This window comes from Urocitellus parryii, chromosome 5 (genome assembly GCF_045843805.1).
Source record: "Urocitellus parryii isolate mUroPar1 chromosome 5, mUroPar1.hap1, whole genome shotgun sequence".
NCBI classification, from domain to species: Eukaryota; Metazoa; Chordata; class Mammalia; order Rodentia; family Sciuridae; genus Urocitellus; species Urocitellus parryii.
Window position 1 is genome coordinate 135,499,506 of NC_135535.1, and position 23,446 is coordinate 135,522,951.

The window sequence follows — 23,446 nt, forward strand, 5'->3', positions numbered from 1 at the left end:
TAAAAAACAAATACCAAATGACTCCTTTGATATAAGTGGTGTAAACAAGGACAGGGTAGGGACGAAGAGCTTGAGAAGAATATTTACAGTAAACAGGGATGAGAGGTGGGAGGGAAAGGGAGTGAGAAGGGAAATTGCATGGAAATGGAAGGCGATCCTCAGGGTTATACAAAATGTCATATAAGAGGTAAGGAGGGGTAAGTCAAGAGAATACAAATGGAAGACATGATTTACAGTAGAAGGGGTAGAGAGAGAAAAGGGGAGGGGAGGGGAGGGGAGGGGAGGGGGGATAGTAGACAATAGGACAGACAGCAGAATACATCAGACACTAGAAAGGCAATATGTCAATCAATGGAAGGGTAACTGATGTGATACAGCAATTTGTATACGGGGTAAAAGCGGGAGTTCATAATCCACTTGAATCAAACCGTGTAATATGATGTATTAAGAACTATGTAATGTTATGAACGACCAATAAAAAAAAAATAAATAAAAAAAAATATATATTTGTTAAATACAGGAAAAAAAAAAAAAGAGTACAAAAGAAATGATGAGTTATAAGAATCTCAGAATTAAAGAACACTTTTCCTGAAGTACAACAGACCCAAGACATAGAATCAGTGATTAATGGCTGTGACCATGTTTAAAAAAAGGTTTACATTCTAATATATAGAACCAAGCCATAGTAAGAGCCTTAGCTGTACATATACTTGACTGATAAAAATTTTCCAAAATTTTTTGGTTCTCCATTTCTGAAAATGTTCTATACACATTCTACTTCTCAAAAATAGAAACACAAATTGACAAGAATATGTGAAAAATCTTCAGCATCTCTAGAAATTAAGGAAATGCAAATCAAAATTACACTAAGATTTCATCTCACTCCAGTTAGAATACCAATGATCAGGAACATGAATAATGACAAATATTGGTGAGGATGTGGGAGAAAGGCACTCTCTTTACATTGAGGCTGGGACTACAAACTAGTACAACCAGTCTCAAAAGCAATGTGGAGATTACTCAAAAAACTATGAATGGAATCACCATGTGATGCAGCTATTCCAACTCCTCCTTGAATATCCAAAATATCTAAAATCAGCATACCACGGCAATACCCTTCAAGGTTTATTGCAGAACAGTTCACAGTAGCCAAGCTATGGAACCAGGCCAGATGTCCATTAATGGATGAGCAGATTAAAAAAATGTGGTAAATATACACCACAGAGTTTTTACTCAGCCATAAAATAGAATGTTAGAAGGGCATTTGCCAGTAAATGGATAGAAATGGGGAAAATCATGCTAAGTGAAATAAACCCCACTGAAAATCAAAGGTGGAATGTTTTCTTTCATAGGTGGAAGCTAGAGCATAATATGGGAAAGAAGCCAGTGGGAGAGGAGATCAAAGAGCAGAAAGATACAGGAAAGATGAGTGAAGTAGATGTAGGAGAATGAGAGGTAGGAAGGAAGAAAAGGGGAAGATAAATGGAATGAATTTAACAAAATCATGTTATATATTCATATATAAAGATACCAAAGGCAATTTCACTTTAATGCATATAGAAAAGAAAGGATGCTTAATAGAGAAGAGAGGAGGATAAAAGGAAGGAGAAAGTGAGGAAAAGAGGGGGAATGGGGCTTGAAATCAAATTCCTTGCACATATGATTTTGATAAAATGAACCCAATTACTATGTATAATTATGGTACTCTGATAAAAATATTTTAAAAAGAAGGAGGCTATTAAAGCACATGAAACTTTATCCCACATGGATAGCTCAAATTTTAATCTCATAAATAACAGATAAATTTCTCAGAGCAAAAACATCTCCTAAAAGCAGAGTGAGACAGCATCATGAAATACAATATTTTACAAAACATTTAATAAGTTTCCTGATAGTTTCAAAGTAATTTAGCCTGTGTTATAACATAAAATGCCCAAATTAACAATTATGTTAGTGAGTTAGCTCCACTCAGCTTCCATTAGTACATTCAGAAATCATGTGGAACATCTATTAGATGTCAACATTGCAATAAAAAATTTTAGCCATAAAAGCCAAAAGATGCCTTTTGTTTTAAACCTAAATAATGTAGTCATGCACAGCATAACAATGCTTTGTTAGACAACAGACTGGTATGCAACAGTGGACTCATAAGTTTATATTGCAGGGTAGACATCTTCTGTTTGTGCAAGTTCAAGCTTATGATTGCATGATGATGAAATTACTGAAGGAGACCTTTCTCAGATCTTATCCCAATCATGAAGTGAAACATGACCACATATATTAAATTATACAAATAGTATAATTAATGTTGAAATAAAGTAAGAAATTTGACACTTATTTTACCTGCTTTAACTTATTTCTTTCAGTATTCAGTTCCATATCTCTTGTTTTCAGAGCCATTTCAAGTTGTCTTTTTATTTCCATTTCTTTATTATAATCCTCTTCTTTTTCTCTTAACTGGTGCTTAATTTCTTCCAAAAGATTATCAGCATTTTTTCTCTTCTTCTCTTCTTCTTGTAGTTCACATCTGCAGTTAAATAAGTTATCTTAAAATTCATTTTGTTAGAAAGAAAAAAGTTCACTTTATGAACTGCTCTTCATATGTTAATTTATTATCCTGATACAAATTCTGTGTTCTCAAATACATTTCCCTTCTTGTTTTCACACTTTATTTCCTACTTCAACAACTCTCAAAGGGGATATATCTATATCTAGAAATAAAAGAGATTTAGATATATAAAGGTAATAAAGAACATTCTGTTATTGGGCAAGATTCTGTTACTAATAACTGGTAAAAATTATGCAAAAGAAATTTTGAGATGATTCTGTAAATTCACAAGTTGAAACTTAACTTTAAGAATTCCTCCTGAATTCTAAATATGATTTAAAGTTGTTTTAAAAAATTATTGTTTAAAAACCAGTTTATAAGTTTACTGGAAATAAGGTTTATCTTCATGAAACATTAAACATATCCCTTGAAATGATTCACAATGTAATATAGTACCTTCATAGGTTTTCACACAACACATAACAGCACATTACTATATTATACTCCTAATCTAAGGAGTATAATTCCTTGTATTACACTTTTTATTATTTCTTTTTGGGTAACACTTTCAAGTGATCTTGTTGATTATTATGTACTTTATAAACAATGTAGAAATTAGTCTTGGAACAAGACAGAACCTTATATTTAATCCAATAATAAAGAGTATAAGTCCTTTTACCAGAGAAATTTGAACTTATTTTATTTATATATGAGATAAATCGAACAAAATAGTAATCACTTTTTAATTCATATTTTATTTCATGGGTCTTAAGAATAAGACAGCATCTGGGGATATAGCTCAGCAAGAGCAGACCTATACACTTGAACAAAATCCTGGGTTCCATCACAGGCACAAGAAGAAAAAAAAATGTGTAATTTTTCAAAACATGTTTCTTCATTGAGGAAAATGCCCATTTCATCCTCTCTTGGAATTGTAAATTTACATAATTTTTCTAGAGTACAATTTAGAAATACTGATTAAATACCTTTTAAAAATGTCTCTACTTTAAATAAATAATTGTATTTTGAAGGATGTAGTCAAAATAAACACATAGAAAACAATTTCTATAAATGAAGTTTCTTGAAGCAATGATTGCCATACAAATTTTTAAATGAATAAAATACAGTCGAAAATTTTTATTTGTTAATGAATATTGAGATTCCTGTAAAGTGGGCTTTTATGTAGCCAGTAGAATTGTGATTGGGAAGAATATGCATTCAATTGGTGGAACTAATCATTCCTACCAACTTGTTTTTATTTCCAAGATTTTCACACTCCAGAAGAATTAGAAGTTTTCTCCCTTATGAAATGCCAAAAGGTAAGTCAGGAAATACAAAATGTCCTGTGCTTGAATAATTTTATCAAAATGGATTTTTCTCTAATGTGTAACTAAGAAGAACTAATAAGATTATTTTTTTCCAGCAAAAAATGGATCATTCAAACATTTCTTTAAAGTTAGGATATCATACCTCAAATTAGAGAGTTCCTGTTTCCACTCTGCTTTTTCATGTTTTAGCATGGCATTTACTTTTTTTGCATCTAATAGCTGTATTTTCAGTTCACAAGCCTTTTCTATAAATAGTAAACACTGTGAACAGTGACATTTTCTATGTTCCATTGTTCTTTGAGATGAAATAACTGCATCCTCGATTTTGGATAGGCTCAAAGAATCTATATAATGGAAAAAAACATGAAGCAATGATTGCAATGCAAATTTTTAAATGAATAAAAAACAGTAGAAAATTTATTTTTTAAAAACAAACAACAATAAATTTTAAAACAAACACGATAAAAGTCAAATATGTGAATATTTTTCATATATGAAGGACTGTACATTTTCCCAGGCACTCATGCACTGAAGAAATGCACGCAGAGTGCCTACAACTTTTGGCACATTATAATATATTCTGTAGAAAAACCTACCAGATGAGATCCATGTTCTTCTTTAGCTTAAAGTGTAGAGGAGAAGAAAGACAAATAAATGGATAATGTAGGGAAACAGAGTTCTGTAATCACATTATGGAATCAGAGCTACAGAAAGTTTTCCCTGAGGAAAATATGACTCCCCAGAGAAATGAAAATTATCAGGAAGCAGCTGGGCAGAGGGTGAAGAAGAGCATTCCAGTCAACATACAGCATGTACTGAGGCTCTACGACAATCTGCTTTTGGCCAAGAGGAAGTAACAGGTACTGCTTCCTGATCCCACCAGAACCTACCCAAACCAAAACAGGCCAAAGATATTAAACTGCATTTCCCAAGACCGTGGACACTTCAGACAATGAGGAAAATGATCCCCAGTAGACAGGAAACAAATGATGTAAGCTTTGTAAGTGTGCCATCTCCCTGTTGTGAGAGCTTCAAGGTGGTGATTCAAGAAGAACAAGCAGAAGGAGAGTCTACCAGCCTCTCTGAGCTGAGGTGATGGAGCTGAGATTCTGGTAAAACCAAGACACAGAGACATCACAGGATAGAGCAGGAGAGGAGAAAGTACTACAGAGAAAGAACCCTGGACATCTGCAGAGGACCCCCTTTGAATTTTTAGCAGACTAATGGACCACAAAGGAATGCCAAGAAGCAACCTGAGACCCAAAGAAAAAGCATTGCTTAAGGTTAGAGGAACTGTCTCCTGTTCACAGAGTGCCAAGAAGGGTGTCTCTGCCCATCAGTCAATCTGGAGAAATAGATATTTCACAGGAAAAGGGGAGAGTCATCAGCAACTCCCAGTAGTGGAGAATTCGCAACCAGCTGATCATCTGAACAATCATAAAAACAAGACTGGGAAGGATATCAAGCTCATTATTAGTAACCTGACTCACTTCCAAAATAAAATTCAGAAGGAGAAGAGGAGGATGAAAGAGGTACTAATAGCCTTAAAAAAGAAACACAAACTACAGTTGAAGGGAGGAACACTGATAGAAATCAAAGAGCATGATGATAGGGTAGTCCAACTACATTAACCATTGAACAATACAGGATTAAACTCTGGGAGTTGTCTTATACACAAATTTGTTTATTTGTTTTAGGAAATTAGAAACAATTTGAAAGATCTCAGAGAAGTCAGGAGATGTCATAGTATATAACTGCACTACTCGAATAATTATGTAGTCACCTCCTATGGTTACTGAGTTGTTATGAACAGCTGCATAAAAGGCCCCTTGATGCTAATTATCTCCATGGGAGTAGTTGGTCTCCAGTATATTGGCTATGACAGTAAAAAATGATCTCTCACAGTTTTTATACATTTTCCCTCATAGTCAACACCTTTAACATAAAACATATATTAATTGTTTCTATTAGGAAGACAGCTTTGGTCAACAGCAGGCTATTAGTACCTCTGATTTTTGCAGATTCAAATGTACACACAGATTTTCTTTGATTGCACAGGTCGGTCACACTCCTGACACCAACACTGTTCAAGGGCTAAATGTACATAACAAAAAGCTCTAAAAATTCAAATTAAAAGGCAGGTTGATAGTATGAACAAACTAGTCTGATTCAACTCTATGCTTTCTACAAGAAATGTGCTTTCTACAACTATGTGCTTCCCATTTCCTACATGAAATACTTTTTTAATGTAGACACACATTGGTTAAAAATATAAAGATAAACCACACTGACACTTGATAAAAGAAGGCTTCATGGGAATGGCTACATAAAGGCCTGATGAGATTTCATGTTACAAAACACTACCAGCAATAAACATGGTAATTGCACAGTGATAAAAGATTCAATTGATGAAAAAGTTGATATATCTATATGATCACAATTGTTTTTGTGTACCACATAGATACAAAATTCCTGAGGCACAAAACTGATAGAGCTCCAAACAGTAATAAGCGAATTTACAGTTATCATTTGAGGGGCCAAACTCCTCACTCGATAAGTGGTAGAAAAAGTAGGCAGAAAGTCAGCGAGAATGTAGAAAAGCTTAACACCACCATTCTCTACCAAAATGGAACAGATGCTAAGATAAGACAATAAATTGTAATTTAAGATGTCATAATAATTTAACCATGCACAATATGTTCCCTGATTTTGAAGCCATGATCAGAAATCAACAACAAAATATTTCTGGCAAATGACAAAGTTATTCTTTTTCTGGCTGACTAATATTCCATTGAGTGTGTGTCTATTTACTTCATATGTATAGGTATATGCATACATATATCCCATTTTTTTATTCATTCATCTGTTGATGAGCATCTAGGTTGGTTTCTTAATAGCTATTCCCTAGAAAGTATTTTGCATGATTCTAAAAGAGATAAGAGATATATGAGATATGAGATATCTTAATCATTCTGCTCTTATTATTACACAGTGTATCCCATCAATATACCCCCCCTACTATGTCAGCTTAAAATCAAATGGTTTATAAAAGAAATTAAAATGCTATGACACAAATGACAAAATCTGTTATTTGCACAAATACATAAGTTAGAGTTCATCAAAATTTAAAAATGAAGCTCTTAAAAATAACTGTTAAGAGGAGAAAATATCAAGACAAAAAGTGGTGAAAATTTCTTGCAAAAAAATAGCTGATAAGGAATGGTATCCTGAGGAGAGAGTGGAATGAATCTGACATAACTTTCCTATCTAAATACAGGAATACACCAGAGGAAATCTCAACATTGTGTACATCCACAAGATTGGAAGCCTGATTAGAATAAAATATATTTCATGCTTGTATGAATATATCAAAATGGATCCTCCTGGAATGAATAATTTAAGAGAACAAACAAATTAACAGAGAATTAAAAGGATAAGTGACCAAAATGTCATCCAAATTAATAATAAGCACATGGAACATCCTCAACATTACTGGTCATTAGTGTAAGACATATTGAAACCGTACTGATGTGTGCATGTGTGCAGAGCACCCTCTTAGAAAGGTTATAATTATTAAAAATTGACCATACGACTTGATATTGAAGATAGGAAAGAATGGGACCTTTCATACCATGGGCATTGAAAAAGATGGAAATATTTTGGAAAGCTGTTTGAGACTTTCTTAATTAGGGAATATATAGCAGCATGAGGAGCATTTTGTGATTAATGGGTTTCTTAACTGTGTTTTAAAATTCGTTCTTTCTCAATATACATGACACTAGAATGTATTTTTTGAAATTAACATACATAGAGTATAATTCATTTTATTTAGGATCCTATTCTTGTGGTGGTACATGCTGCAGAGTTACCCTGGTCATGTATTCAAATACGAGTCTAGGAAAGTTATGTCTGATAATTCTATTGTCCTTCCTCCCCACCCTTTTCCTCCCTCATTTCCCTTTATCTAGTGATGGATTTCTATTCTTTCCCTCCCCACCCTCCTTGTTTTGGGTTAGCATATATCAGAAAGAACTTTTGGCCTTTCATTTGGGGGATGGGCTTATTTCAATTAGCATAAAATTCTCCAGATCTATCCATTTACTAGCATGTGCCATTATTTTCATTTTTCTTTACAGTGAGTAATACTCCATTCTGTATATATTTTGTACATATACCACATTTTATTTATCCATTCATCTGTTGAAGGACAATTAGGTTGTTTCCATAGCTTGCCTATTGTACAAATTGAGCTGCTACAAACATAGAGTTTGCTATGTCACTATAGTAGGCTGATTTTAAGGAGTGGGATAACTGGGACAAATGGTGGTTCCATTCTAAGTTTTCTGAGGAATCTCCATGATGATTTCCAGAGTGGTTATACAAATTTGCAGTCCCACCAGCAAGTATGAGGGTACCCTTTTCCCTACATCCTCAACCAATATTTATTGTTGCTTGTATTCTTGATTGTTGCCATTCTAATTGGAGTGAGATGAAGTCTCTAGTACAGTTTTAATTTGCATTTTCTCTAATTGCTAGAAATGTTGAACATCTTGATTATGGCATTTAAATGTGTTTAACTCGTATGTTAAAACTTGTCAAATTGCATACTTTACATATGTGCAGTTTATCATATTTTTAATAATATCTCACATTGAAACTTTTAAAACAAAAAGCTGTACTGTAAGGACAAACATCTAAGACAGTGGTTGGAACACAGCAATGCAGGATAAGCTAGAGAACAGAAATCATTTTCACCTTATAGCAAAAATATGTGAGAGCTAGGTTTTAAGGGTAGGGTTAACATGATCATATCTGAATTTTTAAAAATGTATAATTATGGTTGCAGGCTAGGGCATGGTTTTAGGAGGTGGGGTAGCAGGAAAAACAGGTTTAAGGTTACTGCAGACTTCAGATAGAGACAATGGTAACCTGACCTGATTAAGATCAAGGCACAAGAGAGCAACACAGCCAACAAAAGGAGCCAGGGTGCCATTCACAAAGAAAAGTGCAGTGGGAATTATCCTAGCTCTTTGGCTCAGAGTGAAACCCAGTTTTCCATCTATTTTAATATAACATACATTTCTGATAGGAACAGCTATGAAACATCACCTCTCCCTGGTGCACTGCTAAGCAATGTTATTGTATTATTATTATAACATAATAATATTTCTTATTTATGCATCTATTATTATAATATACATAAAAGGCCTAATTTTTATGCAAAGACCCTACCTTTACATGATGTTTTATGTTGTTCAATCAACTGTAAAATTTCCTTATCATTAGGGTAAGCCAACTCACAATTCTCTGAGGCTGTTTGACATGACTTACTTAAGTTATCAAGGTTTTCCATGAGATTGGCCGGTGTTTTGACCTGTAAAAAAATAATATGATTTCTAAATGTCCCTCAAATATTTATACCATGTACTAAATTCATAGAGGGAACATCTCTCTGTTATTTTATATGAAAAATACAGGTATTTGTTAAATAAGAGCTAGTTTCTGTCAAAAGGATGTCTTTATCAATGGTGACTGTTTCTTAATCACTTTCCCAAAGTAGAAGTCTTTACCTAAAAAGATTCTCTATTATTTCAGGTTACATGTTTTTTGTTTTTTGTTTTTTTTTCCTGGGGGCAGGTTGGAGAAACTGCGGATCGAATTAGGGGGCATCTGACCACTGAGCCACATCCAACCCTATTCTGTACATTATTTAGAGACAGGGTCTCACTGAGTTGCTTAGCACCTCGCTTTTGCTGAGGCTGGCTTTGAACTCAATCCTCCTGCTTCTGCCTCCCCAGCCACTGGGATTACAGGGATGCACTACCATTCCTAGTTCATGTTACATTTTACAATACAATATAAATTTTAAAATTATATCACTTAGCCTTTCACAGTGTGTTTTTGAATAAAATACTACCTTTTATTATTTTTAACAATACCTTTCTCTTTGAGTTAGATGCTTTCTGTCTGGCCCTAATAAAAGAAAAGACACACAAATAAAATCCTTTCAGGTAAATATTAATATGTTAATAAGAATGTATAATATATTTTTATGTAAAATCTTTACATTTGTTATTATTTCTCCTATTCATAAATTTTACAGGCTATTTAAAGTACAATCATTTTCTGCAATCATAAACAGAAAGAGGAACATTAAGGGACAAAGAATAATACTACATAAAGAACATTAGAAAAATAAAATTTAGATCACACTATTTGACAGCCAAAGGAAAAGTATCATGTTACTTGAATTCTTTAATAGAAATAAATACATAAGATTCTGCTATTATAATCAAAATAAAAGACAAATTTTTACCAAGGACTCAAACCTCATAGTAAAATATGGCTTAAATCCTTATATAAGGGAAAGTTTTTTTGTATAATGATATGAGTTAATTTTTCAAAACCTACAATGCAATTACTGTGCATTTTTCTAACACTCTACATGGGTTCAACTTGTTTTCATCTTCATAATTCCATAAGGCAGATACCATATAATGTATTATATAAAGGAAGAAACTAGGCAAAGAAAGGCCAAGTAACTTGCTTAAAGGCATAGAAATGGTCAGCAGCAAACCCCAAATATAGATTCCAGGTTCTAAACGTGTGTATCACAATATACTATGAAAAGTAATAATTCTCTTCTGGTGTTTTTAAGACACAGAATAGCAGATCAATCTACATTATCATTCCATATCTGGTGATAATTATAAATAATAATTTTTGAATTGTGCCAATATGTTTTAAAACATAGTTTAAAAGCTAGTTTAGTTTTGGTAAACTAAAGATTTGGGTTTTTTTCTAAAGAAATTTATCAACAGGTATGATAATCCAACAGTGTATTCATGCATTTCACAAATACTTCCTGAGCACAAAATCCATTTTCAATGCCACTGTTGGTATGGGGAAGCAAGGTTTGTATACTTTAGAATATCAAAGCAATATTTAGTAGTAGGTTGTGGATAGTTCACTTTTCTGTTGTGCACCAACAAACTTTCAATTTTCCTGAGAATCTAAACACCTATCAAGTTGATACACCTGATATTTTAGAGTACCATACAAAATCATATCTATATACATGATGTTACTCTCAAGAATTAGAACAAAATTTGTTTAAGAGGTGTCATGCAACTGTTATAAGTGTACTTTAATGTGAAATTGACAGTATGTTATAGAACCAACCTCATTTTTTAAATGATTGCTTACTACATTACTTTATAGATATGGAAATTTAACTGTTTCCTTATTGATAGGAATTTAGATTCTCAATGATATAACAGTGCTATAATAAATACCCTTAAATAAATAAATAAATAAATGTGTGTGTGTGTACTTAACACATATATTGCATTTAATGTTCCTGTTATGCATATGAAAAATATTCATATATATGATATGCATTATGTATATCATATAATATTTGTCCTTAATATATGTGGGCAGGCATGCATTTACAAGTATATTTTCCATTCCAAGAAGGATCCAGGAATAGAAGTGAGGCTGTTAGGTTTGACGAATAATATTCTAAATCTTTGGTACATGCCTCTAAATTACCCTTCCAAAAGTGCTTATAAACTTAATTTATAAACACTGTATGAGAATGTTCTCTTCATCACAGTTCCCTATCTTAGTTATTACATTTTAAATAAAATTTATCAATACATTCATAATAAAATGGTATCTCATTGTTTACTTTCATTTTTTTCTGGAAACATTGCAAGTTTGAATATCCCCAGGTAAAGCTTAATGTTTCTCAATCGTGAATGTTAGACCAAATTAGAATGAGATTTAGAGGAGAATAACAATTATCTACTGTGGAGTACTGCCACACGCTTACCCATCATGTTCTTGACACTTCGTAAGACAAAACGGCTCATGATCATTTTTTCTTCTCTTTCTCTGTTCCATGGGTTCATCATTATAATCAGTGTCTTCAGTACGTTCACATAGGTTTTGTGATTCTTTTGTTTCAATTGGGTGCTTCATCTTTTTTTCCTCTACCTTTAATGAATGATAAGGATGATCATGCTACTTTCTAATAAAAAAGTTTTCTTTTTTTTCTGCTTTTATCCTTGATTTTACCTCCTGATTTAGTTTAATTGTCATTATTTCAGCCCATAAAATATTTTGAGCTTCCTTTAATTTTATAAAATATCATTGAAAATTTTTGCCAATTCTGCTTCATTTTTGTTGGAGCGGAAATAATAAGAGTTTTCCAAAATTTCAAATAGAACAATTTTTCATTCCATGCTTTTATTTTGAGCCATTTTTGCTATCTAGCATTTGCACTCCCTGTAGCTCTGGCAGACATAAAAAGAAAAGGATAGGAAAGGAGTCCTCTTCTGTCTTTCCTACCTGGATTGTACATTGAACACCCAAATTCAGGGACTGAGTCATTGTTGAGCCTCAGTAAAGAGAAAGATTTCCCCTTTCTGCATTAAGCTAGTCTCCAACCTCCCCCACCTTGCCTTGTGCAATTCTTTTGTCATTTGGATACAGGGAGAGCAAAACAGTGAAGGTGCTCATTACAACATATGAACTAAAATTTGCTGCAACACAAGGAGCAGGACAAAATTGCTACCTTGTAACTATGAAATGCTGGAAAATGAGATGCTTCCCAGACTGGTTATCTGCATTAGCCCCATTATCTACTTGGGAGTAAAACCAAGAAAGTTTTAATGACTCCCAATTGGCACTACCTAGCATTTTGGTAGCATGGAAAGTTACCACAATTCTGCATCCGATAAATTATCCAGAAAAAGTAAACCAATTATTTCTTGGGAGATGGGAAGCCTCCTAGTTCATATGCTACTACATTTATTTTTAAAAGGATATGTCTAGATTTTGTCTATATTTAAAACTTAGAACTTCAGACATCCATGTTCTGCATTGGAGTCAAGTACAAAATTTGGGGCTGAGATTTAATGCTTCTTTATGTGATAAGATCAAACATATCAAGATTAACAAATTTTTCAAAACAACCTAAAGTAAAGGGCTGACTGAAACAGAAACACTTAACAGAAGTGACTTTAAAAGAAGTATATATACTTGTAAAAGATATTTAAAGTGCTCATATTAGAATTATGTTTCAATGGTTTGGTAAAACAGATAAATTTATACAGATAAAAGCACAATAAACAGATTGGTTTGTCTGAAAACATATCTCAAAACTAGGCACATGGATATATTCCATCTCAGCCATAACTTTCCCTTACATTTCCTTTGTGTGTGTGTGTTGTGTGTTTGTATGTGTATCTATGTGTAAATAAATGTGAATTAATCTTACACCAAGAGGGAGAAAAAAAAAAACACCTCAAGCTTATTACATTCTGTCAGCAACTTCTTTATGCTTATCTTGGTTGAGAAGGTCATATGGTATAGGACTAAATTACTTTCCCAGTTCACAGGCAACTTGTAAGATTGATTGACTTAAGATGATGAGAAAGAAAGATCATGAGAATGTTTTCCTGAAATTCTCTTTATGGAGAGAGAAGAAAGCATAAATTTCTAGACAGAATTTCTTATTCAGATAATATCATTTAATACATGAGCTTTTTCAAAGCAGGAAATCAGAATACAATTGATACTGAGAAAAATCAAGAGTAGTAACAAGAGAATAGCTCTCCCATTTTGAAGGTGAACATTTTCTTTCTCTAATGTCAAGACCTCTACCTGAGACATGCCTATCTCATTCCTAAACCTTCCCTTGTTTTGCAGTAAGTGTTCACCTATACATCTTATCCTTTTATTATTCTATCACTAAGTGGTAGAGAGAAACTCACCTTTTCTAATTCAGTTCCCATGCTCTTACAGCTATAGCACTGCATCACATGATGGATTCTGGGACAAAATTTGATTTGATTTTGTTTTCTTACAAGTGTCATTAACAGTATAAATACTGTGCCTTTTTATTTGAGTAATTTGATTCACTTCTTGGGATTAGGTAAGATGTGAATCAAGATGGCTTTTGACTTACTAGACCCTAAGCATGGGTCCAGCATTTAAATTCCAACTAGGAGTACTTATGTTCATAGTTACTTTTATTTGTAGATCAAATCCTTGGTCTTCTCTCATTGTAACTATAACAACTTCTAGTTTTTAATTTTCTGTATTATTATAAAAATTCTCCTCAGTGTTAGAAGAATGTTCAGTTTCTAGTTTGTTATGTTCAGGCTTTAATTTATTTTCACTTCGATGCATCTTAGCAAATGACTGGTGAGAATGTTTTAGGGACCCAGAGCATATATGAGAAGGAGAGAATTTTGAAGACTGGGTTCTTTGTGTTTAAGACATTTCTGCATTACTACAGGGATAGACACTCCAGAAGCAACTTTTTCCTCAAATTAAGTACATAACTTCTCAAATTAGAGAGTGTTTTCCTTTAAATTGATTCTTCCTCTGGAGTTAACACATTTTAAGAGCCAATATCAATACGCACCAAGCAAGACAGTGTGTGGATGTGAAGGACCTGAGGAGCAAAAACAGGTGGTCTCCACTGGATGGCAGGGACACACAAGGGCCTGTCAAAGTGAGTTGGGGCCCTCCTACCAGCACAGCTGGGCAGCCCCTCCTCACACACCCAGCTCTGACCCTGAGCCACCCTCCTCAGGGTTCAAATACCCTCCCTGAACTCTCCCTACTAAGGTGCTGTTCCTGAGTAACTCTTGACTTTCTCATCACCCTTCTTCCTTCATCTGGGCCACAGGAATTTTCCTGTGGAAATCAAAGAATTCTAAGTCCTTTAGAGACTGAAGATGGCAGAGCAGGCACAGCCCTCCACCCCTACAAAGTCCAGAAAGGAAGCAGTGAAGTAAGAGCTACCAGACAGAATGAGACTATAATTTTCTACCTGGCCTATAGGTAGCTACTCTCCTATCAAAGTAGGCATCAAGCCAGAATTAATCAGAAAAGACAAACTGGGTTATTTCATACTTATTAAGGGAATCAACCAACAACAAGATGAAACGATTGTCTTTGTGCCCCAAACATTGGTGTACTGATGAACAAAAAGCAAGCCTTTCTCAATATTCTAAAGAATCGAATAGAACTCAATACAGTAATACTGGGTGATTTCAACAAACCATGTCATTATTTGATAGGTCATCCAAACATAAACCAAGAGTAAAAAGTAGAATTAATGAAATAAATTAACAGACATCTATAGAATATTTCATCTATTGAAGTGAATTCATTTTACCCTCAAAGGCACATGAAACTTTCTCTAAAACAGATAATATTTGGGAGCACAAAGAAAGTCTTAGCAAATACAAAAAGAGGTAATTCCTTGCATTCTATCAGATAATGATGGAATGAAATTAGGAGTTAAGAACCAGATAAAAATTAGAGGCCATTTTAACACCTTGAAATGAAGTAATACACTTTTCTATCAGGAACTGGCCAAAGAAGAAATTGGGGAAGAAATTAAATTATTAAAAACAAATGAGAATAGAACAATACCAAGACCTCTAGGACTGTATGAAGGCAGTCCTAGTGGGAAATTTATAGCATTTATACATTAAAATAAAAGAAAAATACCAAACAAAAAAAAATCTAACATTATATTTTAATACCATCAAAAAGAACACTATAATTCCAAAATCAGTAGAAGATAGGTAATAATTAAGATCAGAGCTTAAATTCATGCAATTGAGAGTTAAAAAGCAATACAAAGGATAAATGCAACAAAGTTGATTCTTAAAAAAGATGAACAAGAGTGATAAACCCTTAACCAAACTAATCAAAGAGAGAGAAGTCCCATTCACCTTAAAACACTGGAGAAACTTAGGATAAAAGGAACAACCTCAACATTGTAAAGGCCAATATGAAAATCCAAAGCCAATGTCATACTGAATGGAGGAAAACCTCAGAGCATTTGCTCTGAACACTGGGAAAACTACACACCAAATAAAGAAGAATGCAACTAGATCCATATCTTCACAATGCACATGGTTCAATTCAAAGTGGATCAAAGACCTAGGAATTATACTAGAAATTTTGCACCTGCTAGAAGAAATCATAGGCTCAACACTCCAACAAATTGGTAGAGGCAACAACTTCCTTAACAAGACTCCTAAAGGGCAAGGAATGAAATTAATAATCAATTAATTGGGACAGCATCAAATTACAAAGCTTATGTAAAGCAAAAACAAGTAATAAATGGGAAAAATAACTAAATTTATAATTCTCAAAAAAGAAATGCAAATGGCCAACAAGGATATGAAAAGATGTTCAACAACCCTAGAAATGATCAAGAATACAAACCATAATAAATGTTAGTGGAACTTCAAATTAACACAAACACTCTGGAAAACAATATGGAGATTCCTCAAGAGACTAGGAATGCAATACCCTATGACCCAGCTATCCCATGCCTCAATAATTATCCAAAAGAACAAAAGTCAACATACTATAGTTGTATAGCAGCACAATTTACAGCAGCACAATTTTCAGTAGCCAAATATGAACCCCGCCCATGTGCTTGTTAACAGATGAATGGATAAAGAAAAATAATGTGGCACATGTACACAATGGAGTTTTACTCAGTCGTAAGCAATAATGACATGATGGCATTTGCTGGTAAATGGATGGAATTGCAGAATATCATGCTCAATGAAATAAGCCGGACTCAGAGAGTCAAGAATGTTTTCCTATATGCAATATTCTGACAAATTGACCTCTTTTCTAAGGATAAAATTTAGGTATAAGTTGCTACGTTACCAGACATATTTTAAGATTAATCATAAGTTAAAAGACTTTGAAAATCAATATTAAAATATTATCTATTGATTCTGAAAGAATATTCTGAATGGTAATTGCATTTGGCATATACTAATTACTAAGCAAAGAAAACAATATGAGAGCAGGAATTTAAATGTACATGTTTTACATACCAGTAACTGGTTACTTTCAGATCCTTCAAGTATATTTTGCTCTTCATTTGATGTAATTTCTAAATGTGGTGCTGTTGAAAAATATACTGGTAAATAAATACTAAATAAAAAGATGTAATACTCTATCAAATTGGAATTAAAGAAGCCAACCATCATCATCATTATCGTCATAATAAAAATTTATATTTATTTTCCCAATAAATAATTCAAATGAAGCTTAATCTTTATCTGAATATCTACTTCTTTTTATCTTATTTTATTTTGTTGCAGTTCATCTCATTTGGTTTAGTTTTCACTGATATGTGTGTGTGCCTATGTGCTACAGGGTAGAACCCAGGGCCTTGTACATGCTTCGCAAGTACTCTACCACTGAGTTCCATCCCATGCCTTTTAATTTTATTTTGAGACATTGTCTTTCCACAGTGTGTAGGCTGGCCTCAAACCTTCCATTTTCCTACCTCAGCCTGCTGAGTAGCTGAGATTACAGGTGAGCTCCAAGTCACTAAGCAAATATGGATTTTTCCAGGAAATAATTCTACTTATCTAAAAGAAATCACTTGGACAGGCTCTAGAGGTCACCAGGTTCCATGCATACAGTGGTTTCAAAGACTCATCCACAAATGCACCCATTCAATAGAAATGATCAAATACTGAGAGACAAAATATAAAAATACCAAAGAAACATAGACGTTTACACTGTTCTCTGTTTTCTAACTCACATCTCATAAGAGTAACTTATTAACAACTTTCAACTTTTCATCATTGATACTTTCAAAAATTACTGATACTTTCTATACTTTCATTTGTAAACACCCTCTTCCTTATTTCTGAAATAGTTTTGTGGACTTTTCTGACAAACTACTTTTCTAAATTTTAGAGTCAGTCTGCTAAGTAAATTCTTCTATTATTATGAATTTTGCACAAAAAAACTGTTATTTCTTTCCTTGGGGTAATTGGTTTTTCTTTATTGATTTTTCTACCATAACTTTACCATCTGAAGAAAAAAATTATTTATTTACATGTCAATCCTATTTGAACCTAGACTTGTGGGGACAATCTTTTGTGTCACCTGGTATGAATAAACAGTCTTTATTTCTTTATTGAATTGCTTATTGAATTCCTTATAAATGCTAGGGTGACTAAAAGGTGTCTGGGATGGCTTTTCTAGAGATAATACCTGAGCTGAGACTTACAGGGTGAGGGTAGCCTGCCAGAGTGCAGGAAAGTGTGAGAGCATGACAAGCAATAGCAGGAGAGGCATTCAAGTATTAAACAGGTTGTGTGCTTGTTTAAAAATATAGGTTACTGGTGAATAGTAATGCCAGAGGAAAGTGTAGATAGGGGAAAGGGTTAAAGACAGAGTTAGGCAAAAGTCATATTACAACAGCATTAGTGATAACTTTCTGACACTTGCCCATTAATGTTGTTTAAGGAATGGTGCAAGGGCATAACTGCAAGGGAAAGAAGATTACATAAACACATTTCTCTAAATGCTATGCATACAGCGAATGTCAGGGGCATTTGGATAAATGAAAGAAGATGAACAAGCCTGAGGGAATAGTGCAAAATTCAGATGATGCATGCCTGAAATGAAGGAATTCTTATAAAAATATTTTGTGTGTCCTTTGTAAAATTCATTTTAATTGAATGAATTCATGTATAAATCTGATTCCCTGGTAAATGAGACTCTGCTCAGTCTATAAAAAGATACCAAATGATATGTGAAACGAATAACATGGACTAAGTTGCTTTTTTTCACTTTGTATTTGTTTACTTTTATACATTTATATTACAGGTATGGAACATATTCCTCAAACTGTCCTGCAATTTAAGAAGTACAAAGTATGCTAAAAGCCTGATGGAATGAATATACACTTCTCATTAAAGAAAATTTGCTCAATTGATCAGTTTAGCTATTTGCTTTGAGAAAAACTGTTCACTAAAAAAATATTCTTGATTTTACATACCCTCACGGGATCCTGATGCATTTACATTTCTTATATAAATGTAAATTTTCAGGCCACTTGATGCACTCATGTAAGAAGATGTAGGAACTTCACCTAAGAAATTATATATAGTAATCTTACAATTTTAGAATATGATAATCAAAAAGAAAGCAGTAAATACAGTCAGAATTAGATATCAATACCCTTTATATTTCAAAATCAGCATGATTGATATTCAAAGTAATAATTTTGGTATTCAAGGAATAAACTCTCTAATTTATTTTGTTTCCAGCATTACTCTGGTGTGGTGTATCTTCTCAGTCTTTAAAAGATTTTAGTAAAATGACTATCTCATTAAAAATTAGGTTATAGGGCTGGGGTTGTAGCTCAGTGGTAGAGTAGTTGCCTAGCACATGTGAGCCACTGAATTTGATCCTTAGCACCTAATAATAAGGAAAGAAAGAAAGAAAGAAAGAAAGAAAGAAAGAAAGAGAGAGAGAGAGAGAGAGAGAGAGAGAGAGAAAGAAAGAAAGAAAGAAAGAAAGAAAGAAAGAAAGAAAGAAAGAAAAAGGTATATTTTGTCAATCACAACTAAAAGTTATAAGAAAAAAGTAGGTTATATTACCAAGGATGGGATGTAGCTCAGTAACAGTGTTCATTCCTATCAAGACCAATGGCAGGGGTTCCATCCCAAGCCCCAATAAAAAAGGAGGTAAAAAATACTAGGGGAACAATTAGCTATCATTTCAAAAACAGTCAATGCTCTTATGACAACATAAGTCTCATATGAGTAGCTAATATCAATGAAATATATGTCCCTGTTACTCCAATCCCAACAATTCCTCCTGCTTCCAATAATGTCTGTAGCAGCCATAACCTAATATTTGGATTAAAAGGGAAGAAATATACTGAAGCCACATGAATTAAATTTTATCAAATTTCCTCATCATTAAGTTCCAAGTTAATTAGCTTACATTTTTTCTTTCCTTCCTTATTTATGCTGCCATTCTGCTTTTAAAAAAACAATCTCTAGACTGGTTGTTTTGATACTTTCCATTTTACATTCTTTGGATTATTCCCATTACTTTCTTCCTCCCTGTTCATTTAGCAATAGCATCTGAGGCTTATAACTTCTACTACTGCATCTTTCCCCCCTTCCTCTTGACAAGGAACATGCATAGATATAAAAGCAAGCTTTTTTTCTGCCTTGATCTTACTGTATCTTCAACTATTATTCCAAGGCCCTTCTTCCAGATTTCTTTAAAGGTACACTGGGGCTAATTAGAATGAGATCTGGAAACCAGAACTACTGCAATCACCTTACAATGTATTCAAAATGTAGAACCACCATCCTAATTATTCACAATGTGCAATTTTAACATGCCCCCCACACACACAGAGATGATTCATTAAAGATTGAGAATCTCTGGTCTGTACTGAATCTGCCTTCACTTCCTCTAACTTCTCTCTTTTTTTTGTGTGTGTGAAATCTAGCCTCATGTTCCTCCCTATCACACCCCCCAAGTTGAAACTGTATAAGAAGTCACAAACTGTCTAATGAACATTTTATCAGGTTGTGATTTTCTTGTCTTTCCATAAATAATCTTACAATTTCTTCTCCATTATCTAGTACTGGACTATATGATCCTGTCCTAGGAAATAGCAACACTTTAAAATGACACCTAACTATAGATGCAAATAGCTGTTATATGTGGTAAATTAAACAGCTTTGTGTGTTCAGGTATTTCAATCCCTAATGCTTTTCCAACAGTGAGGGAGATGGGAGGAATGGGAAAATTTTGTTCTACTTCTTGGACAAGTTTTGGTTCTAGAAGCTCACAAATTCTTCCCACATTTAATATGCTGCTCATGCTCTTTCTAAAGTAGTAATGAATTCAATTGTATCAGACTGCTCATTTTTCCTTCATTTATTCCCTCTATCTTCTGCCTTTCTTAGTCTCCATTTCCTCTTCTTTCTTTTTATTATTTACCAACTTTCCTCTGGGATTAGCATGTCTGGAAAAGGAACTAATAATTAATTTCCTTTAGTGACATTCCCAACTTAACCTGTAGTTGAAAAGTAATAAGTTATACCACTTAGTATCATTTCACTTCTCTTCTTCCTTACTATTTAATAGTCACTTTTGTCAGTTATTAAAACATGCCAGTGCTCATGTCTTAAGCAAACATTTAGTTCAAAGAACTTGGAACTAAATTGTTATACTGCATAGTTCTTACCTTTTATATGACCACTTACTGTACGCTTTTCTCTTTGATCTGAAGGCGCAGATAGATGTCCAACATAGCTCAGTGAAGGACTCTCACAAATATTCTGGTGGAATGAATGTCAATAGTGAGTTGCATAAAGATTTCCTATTCACATACTCTGAAGACATCTAAATTACCATTTTGGGAATCAATGAAAATTAAAAACAATTATTTATTGAAAACCAAAACTTTTCAAGAAAGGAACTTCATATAAGCACTCAAGATGAAGCCTAACTTTTGTCTTCCTATGGCTACTGGCTCTGAACACTGAGCATGGAAGGAAACACAGAAAACATATTTAGAGAAAGTAGAAACCAGTGTCATGTTTCAACAAAGAACCAACTTCAGTATGCCTAGCTACTTTACATTCCCCACCAATAACTTTTAAAAACTACATAGTTTACCATAATTTTATAGATACACTTTTTATATAAACATTCAACATTTAAAATACTACAATGACAGACTATTTTAGTGCTAAAATAAGATAACTGACAAGACTTTGGAGGATGTCATGTGGGACTAAAATTAGAATATGTCACAGCTGCTTCACTTAGGTTAAAAAAGGCTTAGGAAAATTTAAATATTTTTTGCAAAATTTTTTATTGCAATGAAAGTAGTTGAGGCCTGGGGTCATGGCTTAGTGGTGGAGTGCTTGCCTAGCATGTGTGAGGCGCTGGGTTCCATTGTCAGCACCACAGAAAAATAAATAAAGGTTCATCAAGAATTAAAAAAAAAAAACATTTTATTTTATTTTTTAAAAAAACAGAAAGTAATCAAAGAGATGGATAAACTACTGAGAAGAATTTTTGTTTACTTAGATAACAGTACTTATCTTTTAGGTACAGTGGGTACATTTTTTTTTCATTTAAGAAAGAACATCAGGGCTGGGGCTGTATGTAGCGCAATGGTGAAGCATTTACCTACCACAGGTGAGGCACTGGGTTTGATCCTCAGCACCACATAAAAATAAACAAATAACATAAAGTTATGTTGTCCATCTACAACTACAAAAACATTTATTAAGAAATAATATTAAAAATATATACTCATGTAGAAAACAGGCAGTGTAGAAACATTCAGTACCTCCTGAAAGCTATCTCAGTGGAATTTAATCAACACTTGTGTAAATGCACAAGGACATGGATGGGCATCTGTGGGTAAGCACTGGGTCACAACTTTAGAATAATAACAGAACTCATAAAAAGAAAACATCCCAGGAGTGCATAGGACAGAGTGATGTTAGAAAGGGGAAACTCCTCTAAATGTGAGAAACCCATCAATCTCAACAAAATTTAATCTACTATAGGCCAAATGAACAGTCAAGGCAAAGGCTGACTTGGATTCTGCACAAGCTGGCACTAGAAATTTGGGGCTCTTCAGGTTCTTCCTGACAGATTCTAATGCTTGGACAGGGAAACATCCTCACCAGGGCTCCTTTGTCTACACCTTCTGAATAGTAGATCAGAAACCCCCCTAATTATTAATAATTATAGTTCCAAGATTAAACTAATACACTAATTCACTGGATGAGCAGAGACCTACCTCAAGATCATGTCAGATCATGCCCCATAGAGAAATTGAGACACAGATCTGTTGAGAACTCTGGGCAGCTGGAGAAGCAGTCAAGTGGTTTTCATAAGGGACAAAAACCCAGGGCACTTTCACTTAAATGCTGTTCAAGCTCTGTGAGTATCAAGTTTGTATCTACTACAAACCCTGGGCTTGGATGTGAGAGTCTTCTGTGTGCAAAATCTGCCACCTCATGGATCCCTAGTGTTGATTCACCTGATCTGTCTTGCTAGGCTGTGTCATATTTTCTTCCTAAGTGCTCATTCTGTGTCCTTCCTAAGGGTGCCAATTTGATCTAAGAGCAACCTTAAACATTTGTAGGAAAACCATTCTTCCAACATAGATAGCTTGCTCCCCTGCTAGAATGTCCAAACAAGCTCTCCAAAAATGTTGGTGAGTGCAATCCCCACTAGAGACCAGATCTACCAGATGTGGACACTCCACCATATTCTGAGACATTAGGAGAAGTGTGGCCACCTCCACCAAGAAAGGGGGTCTAGTCACCTCCCTACAGATTCAGAGAGACCTTTCAGGGGTAGTCACAATGGGAAAAGGTTCATGGCTGACACTTTGTGCAGGGGAAAAATCTTCCAACACAGTGGTCATCTCTCTTAACTGGGTTGGTGGGCTCCCACTCTGAAAATTAGTTTGAGCCAAGAAAAGAGAGTGTTGTACAGAAATGTTGAAAACTCTGGTTGGTAGGAAATACAATCCATTTGATGGCCAGTCTGTAGATTGGAGGTCAAGGAAATCAATGCCCATTTCTAATATGTGGTTTGAACTTCATGGCAGGGATAAAAGTAACTGTATATTGGATCCTGAGGGAGAAGGGTCCAGGAACAGTGAGGCAGAATCTGGAAGACTAATGGTCTGTAGTACTGAATGGTCCACAGC

The 23,446-nt window shown here is 34.0% G+C and overlaps 1 protein-coding gene across 1 annotated transcript in view; it reads right to left on the bottom strand.

Moving 5' to 3' along the window:
* Positions 1-23,446, bottom strand: part of LOC144255063 (ankyrin repeat domain-containing protein 62-like) — a 183,219-nt gene that overhangs the window by 13,034 nt on the left and 146,739 nt on the right. The window contains exons 11-18 of the mRNA XM_077799098.1: positions 20,951-21,044; positions 18,734-18,826; positions 16,767-16,837; positions 11,714-11,877; positions 9,816-9,849; positions 9,109-9,250; positions 4,019-4,220; positions 2,344-2,527 (exon numbers count right to left, since the gene is read on the bottom strand). Of these exons, the coding sequence (XP_077655224.1) occupies positions 2,344-2,527; positions 4,019-4,220; positions 9,109-9,250; positions 9,816-9,849; positions 11,714-11,877; positions 16,767-16,837; positions 18,734-18,826; positions 20,951-21,044 (984 nt within the window). The remainder of the gene's footprint in view (positions 1-2,343; positions 2,528-4,018; positions 4,221-9,108; positions 9,251-9,815; positions 9,850-11,713; positions 11,878-16,766; positions 16,838-18,733; positions 18,827-20,950; positions 21,045-23,446) is intronic.